Below are 19,557 nucleotides of genomic sequence, written 5' to 3'. Positions count from 1 at the left end.
TGCTCGATTGGTTTCTGGGCTCTATGTCGCATTTGCAAAGTCCCTGTGGGACCAAAACAGTGGATCCCCCCCAGAAGTGACCCCATTTTGGAAACTACACCCCTCAAGGTATTCACTTAGGGGTGTAGTGAGCATATTAACACCACAGGTGATTGGCAGAAATTGGTGTGCACTCGATGTTGCAGACTGAAAATGGGATTTTTTTCTATAGATATGCCAATATGTGGCGCCCAGCTTGTGCCACTGGAGACACATACACCCGAAAAATTGTTAAAAGGGTTCTCCCGGGTATGGCGATGCCATATATGTGGAAGTAAACTGCTGTTTGGGCACACTGTAGGGTTCAGAAGGGAGGTAGCGCCATTTGGCTTTTGGAGCGTGGATTTTGCTTGTAGTAGTTTTGTATTGAGTCTTACTGGTGTTTCCGTGTATAATGCGCGGGTACATGTAAGCCGGGTGGAGTATATAAGGGGCATATTCAGGTGGTATAATAATAGGGTAAACAAAAACAATAAAATAATCCATAGATGTGTGTTACGCTGTGAAGCAATCCTTTCTGCACAGGCCGGTGTCTCACTGATATATGGCGTCCTTTCTTATGCCCCTTTTGGTCTACACTCCGCACCTTTGCAGTTTGAGGAATTTTGCTGAGAAGTGTTTTCCTGGTATAATACGGGCACCGTCGCTTCCAGCAGATATGTTTGGACCCTCCCCTTCTTGGTTCCCTAATTTTAGGGGCCTTGATAATTCGCCACTTGAAACAGAAGAAATGTTCCCCTCGGGCCGGCACAAATGCATATTTTTATTTCCTGGCTTATTGGAGCCTTAACTAATTTTATTTTTTCATAGACGTAGTGGTATGAAGGCTGTTTTTCTTGCGGGACGAGCTGTAGTTTTTATTGGTACCATTTTGGGGTACATGCGACTTTTTGATCACTTCTTATCCTTTTTTTTTTTGGGAGGCAAGGTGACCAAAAAACAGCAATTCTGACATTATTTTTTTTAATTCTTTTTATACAGCGTTCACCAATCGTTTTACAACTTTTTGCACAATAAAATAACTTTTGTAAAGAGAATGGATTTTTTCTGTCGCCAAGTTGTGAGAGCCATAACTGTTTTAATTTTTCCGTTGACGGAGCTGTATGAGGGCTTATTTTTAGCGAGACGAGTTATAGTTTTCATAGGTACCATTTTTGGATACATGCGACTTTTTGATCACTTTTTATTTCAATTTTTGGAAGACAAAGTGACCAAAAAATAGCAATTGGGTCAGTATTTTTTAGTTTGTTTTTTTTTACGGCGTACACTGTGCGGAATAAATAACATAATATTTTTATAGTTATGGTCGTTATGGTCGCAGCAATACCAAATATGTATGGCTTTATTATTTTTTTCAATAATAAATGACTTGATAAAGGAAAAAGGGGCGATTGTGTTTTGTGTTATTATTTGAAACTTTCATTGTATTTTTACTTTTATTTTTACTTTTTTTACACTTTTCTTTAGTCCCACTAGGGGACTTGAAGGTCCAACTGTTTGTTTGATGTTCTAATACATTGCACTACCCATGTAGTGCAATGTATTAGAACTGTCAGTTGTTCACTGACAGCAAGCCGATCAGGCTCCGCCTCCGGGCGTAATGGCAGATAGGAAGCCTTTGTCAGGCTTCCGGTTGCCATAGCAATCGCCCCCTCCCCCCCCGCAACAATCGGCCCCCGCAATCGCGTAGCGGGGTGCCAATGTTGCTATAACTTAAATGCGGCGGTCACTATTGACTGCCGCAATTAAGGGGTTAACCGGTTCGGATCACCGCTGTGATCCAACCCGATGTTTTCCCCCAGTACTAAGGCTGCTAGTAGCAGCCTGTACTGGGAGATGCCGGGCTGCAGGGAGCGTCTGTGTGCTCTGTTAGGAGCACACGTGGATGAACGGGCTGCAGGCACAACGACCAGCTTTGTAGCCTGTTAATCTACGTGGGGTGGTCGTGAAGGGCTTAAGCTGGCCATAGACTGGGAATAACTGTTGAAAACTAGTTCTCCAAAACTCTACCACCAACATGTAATATCATTTCTATGGTTGAAGAAGGGAAAAAAAAGCACCTTTGAGATTTCCTTTACTAAGTTTAGAGGAATTTTGGGGGAATGATTATTTATAAGCCTACATCATGAAGGCTAAAGGCATATGTGTTATAGTGAATATAGTTCTCCATCAGGACACGGTGCTGAATATACCACAAAAGTTAAAAATACTTAGCGGACCTTTTAATAACATGCAGTAACTTACTTTTTTGTTGCTGAACAAATGTGCACTGCTACTCTGTCAGTCACATCATCTTCATTGAGACTCCACAATCTGTTCTTCCTTGGAGACTTATCTACAGCAAAGATGAGCTAGAATAAGAAATGAAGAACAGCTAGAAAGTGTGATGAACAGACTACAACAAGCTACAAATTGTGTATGATTTGAAGGGGAAACACACCCTGATCCCGAGAACAAGGGGTGCCCGGTTCTTGTTTGCAATAGGGAAGATGTATTGCAAGACGATCAATATCATACGCTCTCCCAGGGAAGGACTTCAGTAGCCAAGGCCGTATCCAATAAGTAGTTGCTACAGATAACTCCAGCAGAGCCTAGCTTCCAGCTCTAGGAGAGGAGTGGGGGGACAGCGGGGGACGAGCTGACAGTGTGCAGGAAGAGGAGGATGAACTGTGATTATCCACCTGTCCCTGTATGGCTTTAGATTACCCCCAGGGGGATAACAAACTTCAGAAAAGGAGTGAAAAGGATGAGCAAGTAAACCTCTTATCGCCCCTCTTTTCCCAATTAGGCCATTAAAGGACTTCACAACCCGGATATTTACCAGCATCTGGATCGCAGCGTCAAGTAAGTCGTACCAAACACACAAATATCAATTACTTTTATACATTTTACACGGTCCTTATCTGTACCTTGTTTTTAGCATAAAATCCTCTGATCGCTTCTCTAGCGATACCGGTTACATGTCATATATAACAATTATCAATATACTTTACTGATATAAATAGAAGTATCCTAGTTTAACTCGACCTATTATATTGTATCACTGGATTTCTGGTGAACTTTCTAAATAATAAAGTGCATTCAATCTTTTATTTAATTTGCTTTAAAACATTAAAACTGATAGTTCAGAAAGGCATTTGGTTTTAATCTGCCGGACTGTTTACGCCAGAGAGTTTCGGAAGAGAGTGGATAGAATGAAGAGAAAACCTGACCGAACCCTAGCAATTTAGTTCCGATCCTGGATCGCAACAGAATCTGTTTAGGCTAAAAGTGTCTGTCCAGTGATTCTCTCCTGCCCGATCTATCATTGGGCGTGGAGAGACGCTTCTGCACACTGGGCGTTACCCACATTCAAACATTCACTGCCTCTCTATTTAGACCAGGGGTCTCAAACTCGGCCGGGTAAGTGGGCAACATATAGAAAAAATGGGAAGTTGACGGGCCGCATTACTGTTAATCAATTAGTTATTTGAGCTACCATAACACTATATTACTATAATAATAATACTACATTACTATAATAATACCGCTATGTTTAGAGAATTTGAGAGAATTCTACGTGCTTATTTCAACAATCCAGTTTTCCAGTTTAAGTGTCGCTAAATGCAGTCCGGCGGCTCAGTTAGCAGCGTTTGGCAGACACACAACACACATGTCAAAATTGGGAAGTCCCTTTTTAGATAGTGCCGCAGATAATGCCACAGTGCCCTCTGTAGATAATGCCACAGTGCCCTCTGTAGATAATGCAACACACCCCTAGATAATGCCACAGTGCCCTCTGTAGATGCTGCCAACATGCCCTCCGCAGATGCTGCCACCTTGCCCTCCGCAGATGCTGCCACCGTGCCCTCCACAGATGCTGCCACAGTGATGTCAGGGGCTTGCCCAAAGCTGGAGTCCCAGAGCAGAGCCGCTTCTAGCACACTGCCTGGGATTCCAGCTCTGCTCCTGACATCACTGTCCATATATGGACAGAGATGTCAGGGCAACCCCAGAGCTGGAGTACCGGGCAGAGCCGCTAGTAGGCTCTTCCTGGGACTCAAGCTCTGCTCCTGACATCAATGGAACTCCTGCTCTGGGGAAGCCCCTGACATCATTGTCGATGTATGGACAGCGATGTCAGAGGCTTCCCCAGAGTTCCAGAGCAGAGCCTATACTAGCGCTCTGCCCGGGACTTCGGCTCTGGGGAAGCCCCAGACATCGTGTGTTCAAACATGGACACCGATGTCAGGGAATTCCACAGAGTCCCGGAGAAGAGGCGATACTAGCGCTCTGCCCGGGTCTCCACTCTGGGGAACACCCTGACACACTGTCCATATATGGACAGTGATATCAGGGAATTCCACAGAGTCCGGAAGAAGAGCCTATACTAGAGCTCTGCACGGGACTCCGGCTCTGAGGAAGCCCCAGACATCGCTGTTCATATGGGGACGGTGATGACAGGGAATTCCAGAGTCTTGGAGCAGAGCCTATACTAGCGGCTCTGTGTCCCGCGGGCCGCAGATGACAGCCCCAGGGGACGCAAGCGGCCCGTGTGCTTGAGACCCCCGATTTAGACCCTACACGTTTCATCTGGACTATTCTTCAGGGGCCAGTTAAGCAGAGCATTCATCTAATTGCCAGAGGCATAACAAGGAATTTGTGGCATTGTTGGCTTGATAACAGCCATCAACAATGCTTTCAGTAAATATATAAGGTGTGGGGGTACACTCATTTTCATGTTGTGTAATCCCACTATTTTTTAAGTTGCTATCTCTTTATATTTTTTTCCAGCTTAAAGCCATATTTGTGGTCTTTTTATTTATAACAATTTTGTGAAGATATGTGCATTAGGGAACACAGAAGACCATTGTACTACGCTGCTGCCACTAGGAGGCGAACACTAAAACACTTTTAGCTCACCCTACACAGTCTTTACCCCTCCTGCAGGCACTGAGTTAACCAGATTGTACACTAGCAGTAGGAGCAACGGGTAAACCTAGAAAAAAAAAAAGGCTTGATGGGTTCAGCACTAAGGGCAAGAAGAAACGTACATCAGGTCCAGTAGACGCCTTTAAATAGAAAAAAAAAACAAAAAACAAAAAACCCAACCCCCATGAACTCAGCAAAAAAAGTGAGTAACAAAAAAATCCCTCCCTGGGTGAGGGAACAGTAACTAGGACCTTATGACAGAGATGTATCAATTGTCATCAAAATTGTGCACCATGTAAAACTAAGTAAAGGTGAGAAGCGAAGAAGACCAGGAAGCGGCCTTGCACACCAGTAGATCAGAGGACCAATTGCACAACACCGAGGCCCCCAAAGCTCTGGTGGCATGCGCTCTAATATGGAATGGAGGAACTTTGTCTTTAGCGCGATACCCATCACCAATAGCCTATCTGATCCAATGAGCAATGGTAGCCTTGTTCAAGTGGAAGAGGTACACCACCTTCTGCAAAAAGGAAGGAACCGGAAGAACAACCGCCTTGTCTTGGTGAAGCACTAGAAAGGAGATCAACTGGAAAGCCGCCAATTTAAAAAAGCTATCAGATAGATGTGCCCCCACCAAAAAGGTTTTTTCTATATATAATTTGACAAAAGGCAAAAAAGGCCCTTGTTTACCAACTACCTATATAACGAAGTTTTAAAATATAAAACTTTTATTAAATCTTATTCAGGACAAAATTGACAACCACATATGTTTAAAATGACCAATATGAGACTGACAGTGATTGTCTCATACGGCACAAAGCCTAAATGACAGTATATTTGGTAGCAAGTAGTAATCGATTAGTCTTAAACAGCGGCTGCAGTACGCTGCATCAACTAGATCTGCTATGACTTGTCTGTCAGGCAGCACATTGTATTATAAAACGGTCATCCTCCCCGACATGTTTTGCTGCAGAAGCAGCATCTTCAGGGGCTCAGGCCCCCCCGGAAAAGCTACCTTGTAGGAAAGTAGGCGGAGGAACATCCCTTAGACGCTCTAAAGGAGACAACTTGATGGTCTAAAGCACCAAGTTGAGGTCCCAAGTAACTGTAAGGTGTCGGTAAGGAGGGACTGAATGCGCAATCCCCTGTGGAAAAGTCTGTACGACCGGCTTAGAGGCCAAAAGGTCTCTAAAAAGAGAATGGAGGGGGCCGAGACCTGTCCTTTGAGAGAACTAAGGCAAAGTCCCAGATCCAAATCCTCTTGGTGAAAGGACAAGATTCTGCACAAGTCCTATGGTAAATGCGAGAGGACGACATTTCTTTCGCCTTCAACATAGTTTTGATGACACCTTCAGAGACCTTAAGGACTGTGGCTCCAACAGCCATGCCATCAAATATAGCAACCCTAAATGCTGGTGGATGATGGGTCCCTGAGAGAGCAGATCTTTCCTGAGTGGGAGATGCCAAGACATGTCGCTCAGGAGGGAGATTACGTCGGCGTACCATGCCTGACTAGAGAAGTCCGCAGCCACCAGGTTTGTTGGAATGTCTTCTATCTTGATTCGTCTGCAAATCCTGGGAAGAAGAGTTAAGGGAGGAGTGACAGAAGGATGAACCGATCCCAGGAACAACTAGGGCATCAACAGCACAAGCCAGAAGGTCCCGCATCCACAAACCGGGAAAGCTAGTGTTGGAACCTGGATGTTATTAGGTCCAGGTCTGTGGTTCCCCACCGGATTCAGGGGTTGAAGAAGTCTGGAAGGTGAGGTCACTCTCTTGGGTGAAGATGTTTTTGGCAGAGAAAGTACGCTATCCAGTTGTTTATATCCAAGATGTGAACCATGGACCAAGCAGGACCGAGTAGTAGCCTTGGCCAGCCGGGAGACTGGAGCATCTGGGAGAAGCAGTCCACTTGGCCTGGAGATCCTACAGGAACGTATACATCAGATCCAGACACTTAAAACACAAAAAAAACTCTAGAGTGGAGGAGGTTTGGGGTCCTTGTTTTGCATCTCTCTGACTGGCCACCATGAAGGGCAGTTTGGAGCTTTGTTCGGCATCCTAGTCTAAGTCAGATTCGGAGTACTCCCGTCTGACAAGTCCTCCCCTGTTAAGAAGCAGCATCGGAGCAATCCTCCGGCAGGGAAGTCAAGCAGATGTTGCCGACAAAGGTGAATGGAGACGGGAAGTATTAGTCAAGGTCCGTTTACGAGGGTTGCCTTGAAGGAGGTCCTTAGACTGAGGCTCGGTATAGAACCTCATGGGAGGGGACTGGTCAACTAAACATCCCAGGATGCCCATTATGAACTTGGAGAACTTGGTAAGGTCAGTCCCCACCAAAGACGAGGAACGTGCCAATTATATGGAGACAGGCTCGTGAGGCGGGAGAAAGGCCAAGATAGAGAGGAGAAAGTCCGCCCCCTTACTTATGTATGGCTGAATGCTTGCCCCCCCCCAAAAAAAAGCTACCGAAACACTGCACCAGTAAGAGTCAGGAGGCGGGCTAGAGAAAAGCCACATTGACAGACCATAGGACATTGGGCATAACCTCGGCCATAGAACAAGTTGAGGTCTAGCAGACAGGATGAAGCCGCGGGCTGTAGTAAATGCTGCAGCATGCAGTCGATGGAAAAGGCCACGTGACACATCATACAGACAGAGGCGCCAGAAGAAGAAAAAAGTCGTGCCTAAGGCCCCATGCACACGACCGTAAAAAACCTCAGTTTTTGCGGACCGCAATTGCGGTCCGCAAAAACTGAGCCATTCACTTTCATTGAACACTGACACCTTTCCGTAGCACTACGGAAGGGTGTCAGTGCCGTGGAAATGTTCCGGGAATTATGGAACATGTCCGTTCTTTCGCATTTTGCGGGCCGTGCTCCCATACTTTGTATGGGAGCACGGCCCGAAAATGCGGCTGTCAGTCAGCGGCCGTGATTGCGGGCACGGTCGTGTGCATGGGGCCTAAGAGTGGGGCCGTAGGAGAAGCCACGCCTGGCCAGGAGGACTAGGCGCTGGGAGCTTACACAGGAGGCCTGGACCGACCTAATGCAGGGGAGATCAGGCAGCTAAACTAGGGGATGAAAAAAAGTCTCTAAGGGAAACCCCCCCCCCACCCCCAAGGGAGTGGACCAAATGAACTAAAATAATAACAGAAACCCCCCTAAAACTGATTAGCGTAGTGTCTGCATGAGGAGTATAGGCTACGTTTAAGCTAAAACTTTTGGCTTAGTGCCTGCCTACTAGTGGCAGCAGCATATACCCACGGTTTATTTCATTCATTTATATAGCGCTAACATATATTCCGCAGCGCTGTACACAGATTGTCATCACTCACATCGTTCCCTGTCCGCATTGGGGCACACAGTGTGAATTTAATAATTCCGGTTTTATTTGTACATGTCAAAATTGTAACAATTGTTCCGGCTATCAGAAGTGCAAATTGTCCAGAAACCACTCAGCAGAAGGGTTTAAGGCTAAGGGAGATTCTGGGGTTTCTGTAACTTAAAGAGGCTCTGTCACCAGATTATAATTGCCCTATCTCCTACATAATCTGATCGGCGCTGTAATGTAGAGAACAGCAGTGGTTTTTATTTTGAAAAACGATCATTTTTGACCAAGTTATGAACAAATTTAGATTTATGCTAATTAGTTTCTTAATAGACAACTGGGCGTTTTTTTACTTTTTACCAACTGGGCGTTATACAGAGGAGTGTATGACGATGACCAATCAGTTACCAATCAGCGTCATAACTTTGTCAGGACCCACTAGGCTTCCGTAGATGGTATAGCCGGAGGCCATTGTTAGGCCTCCGGTTGCCATAGCAACCTTCGCCGCCCGCTATCATGTATCGGGCCGACGATGGTGGTTTAACCCCTAAGAAGCCGATATCGCTTTTGAACGCGGCTTCGAAGGGGTTAATCAGCGGGGACACTGCGATCGGCCCCCGTTGAGGGAGCTGCGGCAACTGCTGTACGAGACAACAGTTGTCACAGCTCCTCTATGTGCCGGGAGGCTCGGCCATTTCGAACGATGCACTTAGCATGACCTAATAGTACGTAAAGGAGCGGGAAGGGGATAAAGACTTACTTTTGCATATGGCTGTAAATATTTTTAGATTATGTTAGCCTTTGTACACTGTGTAGAGTGAGAAAATAATTTTACCAATAAGAATAAGAAGTGATTAAACAATATCAGCTTACTTTTCGTAAAGCATTTTGGGAATCCTTTGAAAGCTCAGGAGATGTAATAAGGAATACGCCAACGACCAAAAGACCACCAGGTAGCATCCGGCTTACCTAAAAATACAAGTGTAAACATTTAGTGACTATGGTTTCCCCATGCTGTAGATATTCATTCTAAACATCCTACATCTCGCTCTCTATCCAACTGTCTAGATCTAAGAACACACACGGAGCGTCCAGTCTATTCTCTTTCGTTATTGTTGGAGGTCTTAGCTGTCTGACCAGCACCGATCACATATTGTGAGTATAGTATTCCTTTAAAGGGGTTTTCCTCATGAACGACATTTATGACATATCCACAGTATCTTCTCTTTTGGAAAGAAGTCTTCCAACTAATCTCAAGAATCTCTGGAATACCTGTGCTTGCTAATCAGAATAGGCCTGGAGAATATTCCCTCGACTTTCAGATTGGTCGTAAACCACGAGATTATCTATAGCCAAATCTTGGAAGTCTCCCATCTCTCCCTCCATAATGGATGTAATCAAAAGGGTAACTAATAACTGCCATCACGAAACTCTGCTTTCGCAAACCATTACCTCGCACAAACGTGCATTGAAGGCTTGGCAACCCTGGATGAGTTCTCAATATTTTTCATGATGTTAAGATCTCTAACTTCCTGAATAATTTATAATTCCTTTTCAGTTCTCCTCATACATGGCACAGTCTGTTCTATACTGTAGTGCAGTGGTTCTTAACCTGGGTTCGAATGAACACTAGGGGTTCGGTGAGTCAGTCTCAGGGGTTCGGCGGAGGTCAAGACAGACACCCGACTCATATGATTCGTGATGACACGCCCCGCTTAGCCATCATTGGCTGCAGGTGATCACGCAACATCGCTTGGCCTAGTAGTCGAATTGTGACTGTCGTGATGGTACGTCGTGTGATTTCTTTCTTAATATTTTAATCCCTTCATACTATGTCGAGCAAAAAAAGAAAGTGGTCGGACGAATATGTACAATATGGATTCACATGTATAACGGAACGTGATGGGAGTCAGCGTCCTAACTGCATGATTTGCAATGCTAGGTTGAGCAATTCTAGTCTAGCACCGGCAAAACTAAGAGAACACTTCCTTAAGCTGCATGGAGATGGACAATACAAGAACACAACGCTCGCTGAATTCAAGGTGAAGAGAGCCAGATTAGATGAAAAGGCTACTCTGCCTGTTCTCGGCTTTGTACCCATCAACAAACCGATCCTCACAGCATCGTACGAAGTTGCTTACCTGATCGCAAAGCAGGGCAAACCACACACCATTGGTGAAACACTCATAAAATCAGCTGTGTTGAAGATGGCGAATATCATGCTGGGAAAAGCGGCTGAAGTTCAGCTATCCCAAATTCCTCTTTCAAATGACACCGTTAGCGACAGAATAGAGGACATGAGCAAAGACATCTTGGCTCAAGTAGTTGCAGATCTGATTTCAAGCCCGGCAAAATTCAGCCTTCAACTCGACGAGACCACAGACGTTTCCAATCTAAGCCAGCTTGCTGTATTTGTGCGCTATGTGAAAGACGACGTGATAAAGGAAGATTTTTTATTTTGTAAACCTCTTACGACAACAACTAAGGCAGCCGATGTGAAGAAACTTGTGGATGACTTCTTCAAAGACAACAATCTTTCGTGGGATATGGTTTCTGCAGTTTGTTCGGACGGAGCTCCAGTCATGCTGGGAAGAAAGTCTGGTTTTGGTGCGCTAGTGAAAGCCGATGCACCACACATCATTGTTACGCATTGTATTCTGCACAGGCATACGTTGGCAGCAAAAACCTTGCCTCCAAAACTGGAGAAGTATTAAAAATTGTAGTGGAATGCGTGAACTATGTGCGAAATAGTGCCCTGAGGCACCGCATCTTCAGTGAGCTGTGTAAAGAAATGGGCTCTGAATTCAAGGTACTTCTGTACCATTCTAACGTTCGGTGGTTATCCCGGGGACAGGTGCTGAATCGTGTTTTTGCCGTGCGTGTGGAATGAGCCCTGTTTTTGCAAGAGCACCAACATCGTCATGCAGATTGCTTAAAAAATTCAGAGTTCATTCTCATTTTAGCGTACATGGCTGATATCTTCGCAGCTCTCAATCATCTCAATCAACAGATGCAGGGCGGTGGAGTCAACATCATCGAAGCGGAAGAAAACCTGAAGGCTTTTCAAAAAAAGCTATCGTTATGGAAACGACGAACAGAGAACGATAACTTCGCAAACTTTCCCCTGCTGGACGACTGTGTAAGTAAGATCGAAGATGTATCTGGAATCGGAGACATTTCTGTACCCGCGGAACTGAAGCAAGCAATTGGCACGCACTTAGATGAGCTTGCAAAGTCTCTCGACGGATACTTCCCTACAAGAGAGTCATATCCAGCATGGGTGAGACAGCCGTTCACGTTTAGTGTTGAGACAACAGATGTCAATGATAAATACCTCGATGAAATCATTGAAATTCAGCAGAGCCAGGTTCAACAGCAACTCTTCAGAACAACAACGCTCTCAACGTTTTGGTGTCAACAAATGGTAACGTACCCTGTTATTGCTAAGAAAGCTCTGGAGATTTTCATACCGTTTGTTACAACATATCTTTGCGAGAAATCCTTTTCGAGGATGCTGGACATAAAAACGAAGAAAAGGAACAGACTTTGTTGCGAAAATGACATGAGAGTGGCACTTGCCAAGGTGAAGCCGCGCATTTCTGAACTGGTCTCTGAAAGGCAACAGCAGAAGTCACACTGATTTCCAGTAAATATTCATTATTATGTTTTTATTTTTGTGTGAAAATCATGTTTTAATGGTTTTGTTCTTTGAACACGGATGTTGATGCACGGTTCATTTTGTGCACCAGTAAAATATATACCTATGTTTTGAATTTTATTTTTCCAATTAAGAAGGGTTCGGTGAATGCGCATATGAAACTGGTGGGGGTCAGTACCTCCAACAAGGTTAAGAACCACTGCTGTAGTGTTATTGCTTTCATGTATTTTACATGCCTCTGGTGGTCTGAAAATGTTTAGAGCTCACCAGATTGTTGTCCTGTTACCTTGTTTTCTGTCGAAAAACGTCAAAAACTTTCAATAAAAATTTATTGACTAAAAAAAAACCAACGTGATATGGAGAATAAGTGCTGCTGACATCAGCGGTAAGTAAGCAGTTAAGTATGAATAAATAAATGAGAGCAGATTTATTTGTAGGCTACGCGTTTAGATAGCTGCAAGCTGAAAGCTCAATCGGGAAACATCTATGTGCCCTGACTGTCAGAAACGTACAAGCTGAGATTGGCAACAACCGACTGGACTTGTTGATATCCAACATGCTCGATCCTTCTTTCCCCCTGACATTTATCGACTGGACACTTGGGCTGTTTCCATACACATTAGATCAACGGCTAACTTTTATCCCAGGTTAGGTTTACATCTGCACCTAGATTCAGTTTTAAATGGGTCTGACTGATCAGTTTTGCACATGTCCTGTGACACTGGATTTCCCAAGCTCTAACTGGTTACTAGAGCGTGCTCAGCACCGATTTTTCTTTGCACGTTTTATTTTGACGGCTCCATCAAACTAAATTAATGACGAATACAAAATGAAGACCTTCCATTTGAATGTCATCCACTTACCACCATGTTAAAAGAAAACAGAAAGGTTCGTTTCATCAGGTTTAATTTTTTTGGACGGAAAAAATAATGCTGCAGTCTGCGCTATTGACGGCCTGTTCGCATATGCGTTGGAGGCTCCGTTAGGGGCCTCAGTCACAGATCCAGCCGAAAATGCCAGAAACAATAGCGCAGCATTTTGTGCTATTGTTTCTAGTAAAACCTTGAACAACCCGACAGAACCCATTATTGTCAATTGGTTCTTTTGAACACCAACGTCCATCATACAATGGAACCAGCGCTTCCAATATTTTAGTTAAACTGCAAAAACACATTGAATTAAATGGGTGTTTTAACTGTTGCTTTTTTTTTTCCTTTTTCGGTTCTTTTGACGGAACAGATAACGGAAATCACAACGTAGATGTTAACCCAGCCTAATGTGTACGACTGGCTTCACATTTGCATTTTTTGGCTGTATGTATTTTTTTTTTACCTTGCAACTGATCTAAACTGATTGAAAAACGGATGACAAATTGATATCGATTTCCATCTGTCACCCATTGACCTTAATAATAATAATAAAAAAAATTGATCATGACGGATCAATAAAAAAAAAAAATTATCCAAACGGAACGGTTTAAGACTGGTGTAAACGGATAAAATCTGGTTCAGCCCTATACAATATTAGGCCTCATGCACACGACCGTAGTGTTTTTCTGGTCCGAAAATTCCAGGACCGTGTTCCGTGAAATGTCCTCCGCAGTTCATCCGTATGTAATCCGCAATTCATCCGTATGTAATCTGCAAAATGCGGATAAAAGAAAAAAAGCCTAGGTAAAACAGGATGACGACAGAACTCATTCCCGGTCGTCGCCTAGCAACACTTCCGCAAATCCGCAAACTGCGGTTGACACACGGAGGTGTACCCGCATTTTCCACGGGCCCATTGACTTCTATGGGCATGTCCGCATCGAATTTGCGGGCCGTAATAAGACATGTCCTGAGTTTCTGCGGCACGGATTTGCGGACATGCGGAGACCCGTGAAAACACGGATAGTGTGTATGGGCCCATAGAAATGAATGGGTCCGCAATTCTCCCGTGGATCTGCGGGGGAATTGCGGACGCAAAAACACGTTTGTGTGCATGGGGCCTTAATCTGTAGACGGATCCCTTATTATCAGTAAAACCTCAAGTGTGAAGGAACTCCTGATCCCATCCTATGCACTTCAATCATACCTGACTAGCATGAATAGAAACCCATTCCTCATCAATTTCATCCAGTTTGGAAGGTCCAGTCCTTTTTTTAGGGACTTCACCTTGATCTTCTTTATGTGGTGTTTGAACAGCCAGAACAACGTAATCTCTTTGCATGGAACACTAAAAAGCAATAGATGAATTTAGAACACGCAAGAAAAAAACCATAATACTTACAAAGAGTAACTACACTTTATGCTATAGAGACATATCAAAAGACATATTAAAAGTTTGGATCAGTGGGAGTCCAAGTGCTGACACCCCCCACCGTTTCACATCTTTGATAAACACAGGGTGGATTTTCTGGATGTGTCTATTGAGGTTGATGAGGAGGGAGCACTGCAGACTGACGTCTTCAGGAAGGAGACGTCGGTCAACTCCCTCCTACAGTCCACCTCGGCACATATACATTTTACTGTCAGGGCTGTCACAGTTGGTCAGTTCCTTAGGATGAAGCAGATCTGCTCATCAGAGGCAAAATTTGAGAACCAATCAAGGGACCTAAAAGATAAATTCAGAGACGGGTTACAGTCAGAGGTGTATCAAACAGGGGTATAGTCGGGCTAAAAACAACTGAACGTAAACACCTGTTACACCCCTCAGGAACTAAAAAGTAGGACTTGGCCAACAAGAAGATTAGATTTATTTCCACTTTTAATAACCAGTGGCAAACAATGAGATCTATATTGCAAAAACATTGGCCAATTTTGCAGATGGAACCCACTCTGGTGACCGGCCTATACTCAAATGACAGTCAGGAGGAGCAAAAACCTCAAAGACATGCTGGTCAAAAGTCATTATATACCGAAAGAGTTAAACCACTTCTCAGTAAGGGGTCCGGTTCAGGGCTGTTACCCGTGTGGTGACTGCGTGACATGTGTTAACATATCACGGACAACTTTTTTTGACTATCAGTAATGGACATAGTTTAAAAATTCTGCACTATATTTCGTGTAGTACCACTCATGTCATTTATTACGAGACATGTGGTTGCCCCAATGAGTTTGTAGGTTTAACATCTAGACAACTCAGAATCCGCATTCGCGGACACGTACGGGATATTGCTGCCGCAAAAGAGATCAAGGACTTAACGTTATTGAAAACTATCCCCAAACATGTCAAACTACATCATGGGTGTGATCCCAAAATGTTTCTGGCATGGATAATGCTTGCACAAAAGGAATGTAGGTGGATTGTTACTCTAGACACTATGACCCCATTTGGCCTCAACGAGAAATCGAGCTTTGCTGCCTTCTTAGAAGGCTTTTTCTGCCTTTTAAATTAAAACTGTTTTAGTTCTTCCCTTATTTGTTTTATTGTTTGTTATATATTATTAATTGTTTGCCTTGTGTTCATGTCCATATTCCGACTGAGGATACTCGTATAGTCTGATCTTTGGGTGTCCGCGAGGCTGCATAAATAACGTGGGACTATCAGACAATTGTCTGATCAACTATCAACATGCCCGAGAGAAATAAGAAGAGATCTCTCTTCTTTGACATCACCCGTGTGTTTTAACAATAGGAAGCATCAATGTTGGTCTTTCCAATTTTGTAGGCAGCTCCTTGTCCCCCTCCTAACACTAATTGCTTGTATTGTCACTTCCTTGTACTGTAGTTCGCAACTTTTTTTACGTGGTATCCACATATTTATTTCACGTTTGTTTTGAGTTGATGATTTTTTAATGATTTTGTAAAGGATCTGCCAGACACAGCTTCTGTGTCGACGCCCATAGGCAATCAGTCTGCACTTGCTCCTATGTCTGTGAGACTGACTCCATCTTCCACCACTCAGGATGGCAGGCTTAGGAGTGGGAGAGCCTATCACAGCCTGGCCAGACGGAGCTAGCTCCCGCCCTCTGTTTATTTATACCTGCCTTTCCTGTTCCTCCTTTGATTGTGATTCTTCTCTGCTGGTTTCCTGGCCCTGCTGCAGCTTCTTGAACTACTGACCCTCTGCTTGTTATTGACCTTGGCTTTACTGACCACTCTTCTGCTCTGCGTTTTTGTACCTCGCTCATCTCCTGGTTTGACTCTGCTCGTTCACCTCGCTTGTTGCTCACGGTGTTCCCGTGGGCAACTTCCCCATTTCCCCGGCTTCTTTGTACCCTTGTCTGTTGTGCACCTATTGAGTGTAGGGACCGTCGCCCAGTTGTACCCCGTCGCCTAGGGCGGGTCGTTGCAAGTAAGCAGGGACTGAGTGGCGGGTAGATTAGGGCTCACCTGTCTGTCTTCCTACCCCGACATTACAGATTTCTTTATAGATTTTTCTGTTGCCACTTTTTTCTTTTACACCCATGCTCTTTATTAATTAGAGCACTTAAATGTTTAGTTTTATGACATAATAATATATCCTTTTGTCACCTTTTTCACTACTTTTTATTTGTCATTTAATTCCTGTCTGTACTAATTTTATCACCATTATATTTGGTTGTCTTAATACATGTTTTTCATTTGTATGTCTCTTACTTTTTGCGTCACAGAGCAAGGGGCGCGTTTTGGGATATGCTCAATAATAACATATACATCATCTCGTCGAGCTCCACATTGAATTTTCGTTTATACATACTCACGGTGATGTCCTACTCTCTGGGGTTGCGCATGCTGCAGTGATATTGGGTGCCGGCCTCGCTCTCCTCTCGTCAGTACACACGCTCTGCGCCTGCGCTGTCTTCTTAGAGACGCACATGCACAGTAGCAGTATGACGACCGGCGATTGAGGTCTCGCGGCCCCAACTATAATCATGTGCATGTGCCACAGACCAGTCTGCCTGATACGCCGGAAGACACCAGCTAAACACTCGGGACATATTTAAACGGGACATAATATACACTGCCAGTACCCCCTGAAAAAGCTGTACTAGCGAAACGCATGTCGGGGCGTTGTCTTACTTTGTGGACCACTTGACTACACCCACCTTCATGGGTAAGGTTTGCTACATAGGATTTGTCATAGGATTCTGCTAAACACTTTTACTGAGTTGGACGTGTATATTCATTACTATCTATCAGACCAGGCGGGCTTTGACTCACATTCCAGGTCATACCCCCTTGATCTGTGACTGACATTAGTTGCATACGCTCCTTCCATTTTCTGTCACGTTTGAATTCTAATGTGTTTAACAGTAATTTGTTGGTAACTTTGTACCATGTTTAAATGACTGATGGGTTCCTCTTTTTTGTATGCTACATATACATGTATTATACTCTATTGATACTAACACCATATCCATGGCAATAATGTCATCTTGTGGGGTGGTCCACATATGGACCTTGTTTTAGATCCTCATATTGTTTTTACATATTTCCTCGTGTGATATTGTAATGAATAAAATGTATACTTTTTTCTATTATATACAGCATCTTGACTCCTTGTTCTCATTTGTTGTTTCACCCCCCCCACCGTTGCTGAAACAAAAGTTCAGAAGCGCGCAGCTGAGCGCCCTGCACCTTTGGCTGTGATCGGCGCTCCCAGTCAGCCTGAAGATGGGCTCATAGAACGTCTATGTGAGTTTCATCAACGGTGGGGATCTCAGCACCCGGATTCCCACCGATATGGCCCTATGACACATCAAAAGTTTGATAAAAAAGTGCAGTTACTTTTTATATAAATAATGCTTCATCACTTCTACAACTTTCGAATATACTTTGTGCAATTGTTTCCAGTCTAGGCAAAAAAAGTAAACAAAAAAAATTAACTCAAAAAAATGTCCCAAAAAAAGAAGTCATTATTTTGCATAAAATATATTTTATTGCCCCTACATTAAATAAAAACAAAAAACCTACACATATTAGGTATCTAAGCGACTGTAATAAACTGAAGAATTAATCTAACAGGTTATTTAGCATAAAACGTGAACAGGATAAAAAAAAAAAAAACAACACGAAAAACGATGGCGAGAATAGTTTTTTCCTATATTCATGCCGCAAAAATAAAAAAATTTCTAGCCCCCAAACTGCGAAAAAAATAATACAGTTTCTCCCACATATTGCTCCGTACTGCCTACTAGCAGTTCTATTCACCATCTACCCTGCAGAATATCTGCTTTAGTTAGGGACAATGGCCTGCCGAGGCTGCACGCTGAGCAGCTGATTTAGTTTGCGCTGCACAGGGGAACGGAGCCGAGCTGTGTCTGAGTAAAGTCCGTACACAGACAGCTGATAGCGGCTCTCCTTCCCCCAGCGCTCATCACGTGTGTGTGAATGACCTGGCAGCTCAACTTACATAATAAATAATAAAGAAACTGTGCTTCAGTATACTAACTGCCTGACAGGCAGAGTACTCACCCCTGCAAGGCACTGGAGCTCGTTGTTTAGGCACACTGCCTGTGTGGCCGCCCGTCCGGGAGCACGGCCGATCTGTTACTCCCCCTTGCAGAGCTGTCACAGCATAGCAGTTTCAACTCTGCTATGCTGAGATACACATACATGATAACACACAAGCTGTGATTCGCAAGTCATTGACTGCCTGACAGGGCAGAGTATTTGCTGATACATCATTCACAGGTCACTATCTAGGCAATTCAACAGTGCTGTCACTTGTTGTGGCTTGTTCCTTTCCTACTCCTGTGTAGTTGCTGGCACGCAGCGGTTTCGACTCTGCTGTGTCGTGTCTGCTCACACAGGATATTTGTGCATGCAATCTATGCAGTTATATGCATGTACATGGAACCCATTGCAGCAAGATTGATGTAGGGGTTTCCCCATCGCTGGGCTTTATCTACAGCCCGTTGGAGGAACCTTAATTTTTTGCTTGCAATTGACTGTTTTCTCACTAACACTGAGAGGTCAGTCGTCTATATAAATCAATATACTACTATAGAATTGGAGCAATTTAATTTAGACATAATTTGTCATATTGTGCCAATCTAGGGGACTTTGGCGCAACGTAAATTACATCCAACATTGTTTTTAATAACAATTTAATAATAAAGTATTTTTTATTTTTTACATCTATGAAACACACTACTTTTCCTACTCCCCCTGTTCCTTCAATCACACATAAAACAAGGCCTCATACAGCCACGTCCATGAAAAAATAAAAAAAGTTATGGCTGCTGAAATGTAGTCGGGTAAAAACTGAAAATTTAGCTGGTCATTAAGGCCTTTTCAGGCCCGGTCATTAAGGTTACACCAAGGTTTGGGATTGTCATTTATGGGTAAAAAGTTTTCTGGAACTGGACATAAGATAAAGGTTTTTCATGATGGCATAAACCAAAATATCCCCGGATGTTACGAGCAGAAGCGCTTCTTCATACAGATTGCCATTCATGACATCATCTCAGTGCGTATCAAAGATACATACACACGGGGCAGATTTTCTGTGGAAAATTCTGCAGTAAAACCGACACAGAATCCAAACTAATCGTGCTGATTTTGATGCTTCGTAGCGGATTTTTCGCTGCGGTAAACAGCGTAGCACAAAAAAAACACTGTAATCCCCTATCCTGGTGCTCCCATGGCAAGGCGTTCCTGGTCCCCCTGGCTGGTCTTGGTACATCCGGCCTTCTGCAATGACATTTTGTC

General features: G+C 43.9%; 1 protein-coding gene across 6 annotated transcripts in view; it reads right to left on the bottom strand.

Annotated features, from left to right (window-relative positions):
- ODR4 (odr-4 GPCR localization factor homolog) overlaps positions 1 to 19,557 on the bottom strand; it is a 75,209-nt gene that overhangs the window by 50,233 nt on the left and 5,419 nt on the right. For 5 of the 6 annotated variants that reach the window (XM_075833456.1, XM_075833457.1, XM_075833459.1 and 2 more), the window contains exons 3-5: positions 14,015 to 14,155; positions 9,154 to 9,249; positions 2,284 to 2,390 (exon numbers count right to left, since the gene is read on the bottom strand). In XM_075833456.1, the coding sequence (XP_075689571.1) occupies positions 2,284 to 2,390; positions 9,154 to 9,249; positions 14,015 to 14,155 (344 nt within the window). The remainder of the gene's footprint in view (positions 1 to 2,283; positions 2,391 to 9,153; positions 9,250 to 14,014; positions 14,156 to 19,557) is intronic. The other variant, XM_075833458.1, reaches the window with a different exon arrangement.

The sequence above is a fragment of the Rhinoderma darwinii genome, chromosome 7 (genome assembly GCF_050947455.1).
Source record: "Rhinoderma darwinii isolate aRhiDar2 chromosome 7, aRhiDar2.hap1, whole genome shotgun sequence".
Lineage (NCBI taxonomy): Eukaryota > Metazoa > Chordata > Amphibia > Anura > Rhinodermatidae > Rhinoderma > Rhinoderma darwinii.
This window is presented reverse-complemented; position numbering and strand designations above follow the sequence as displayed.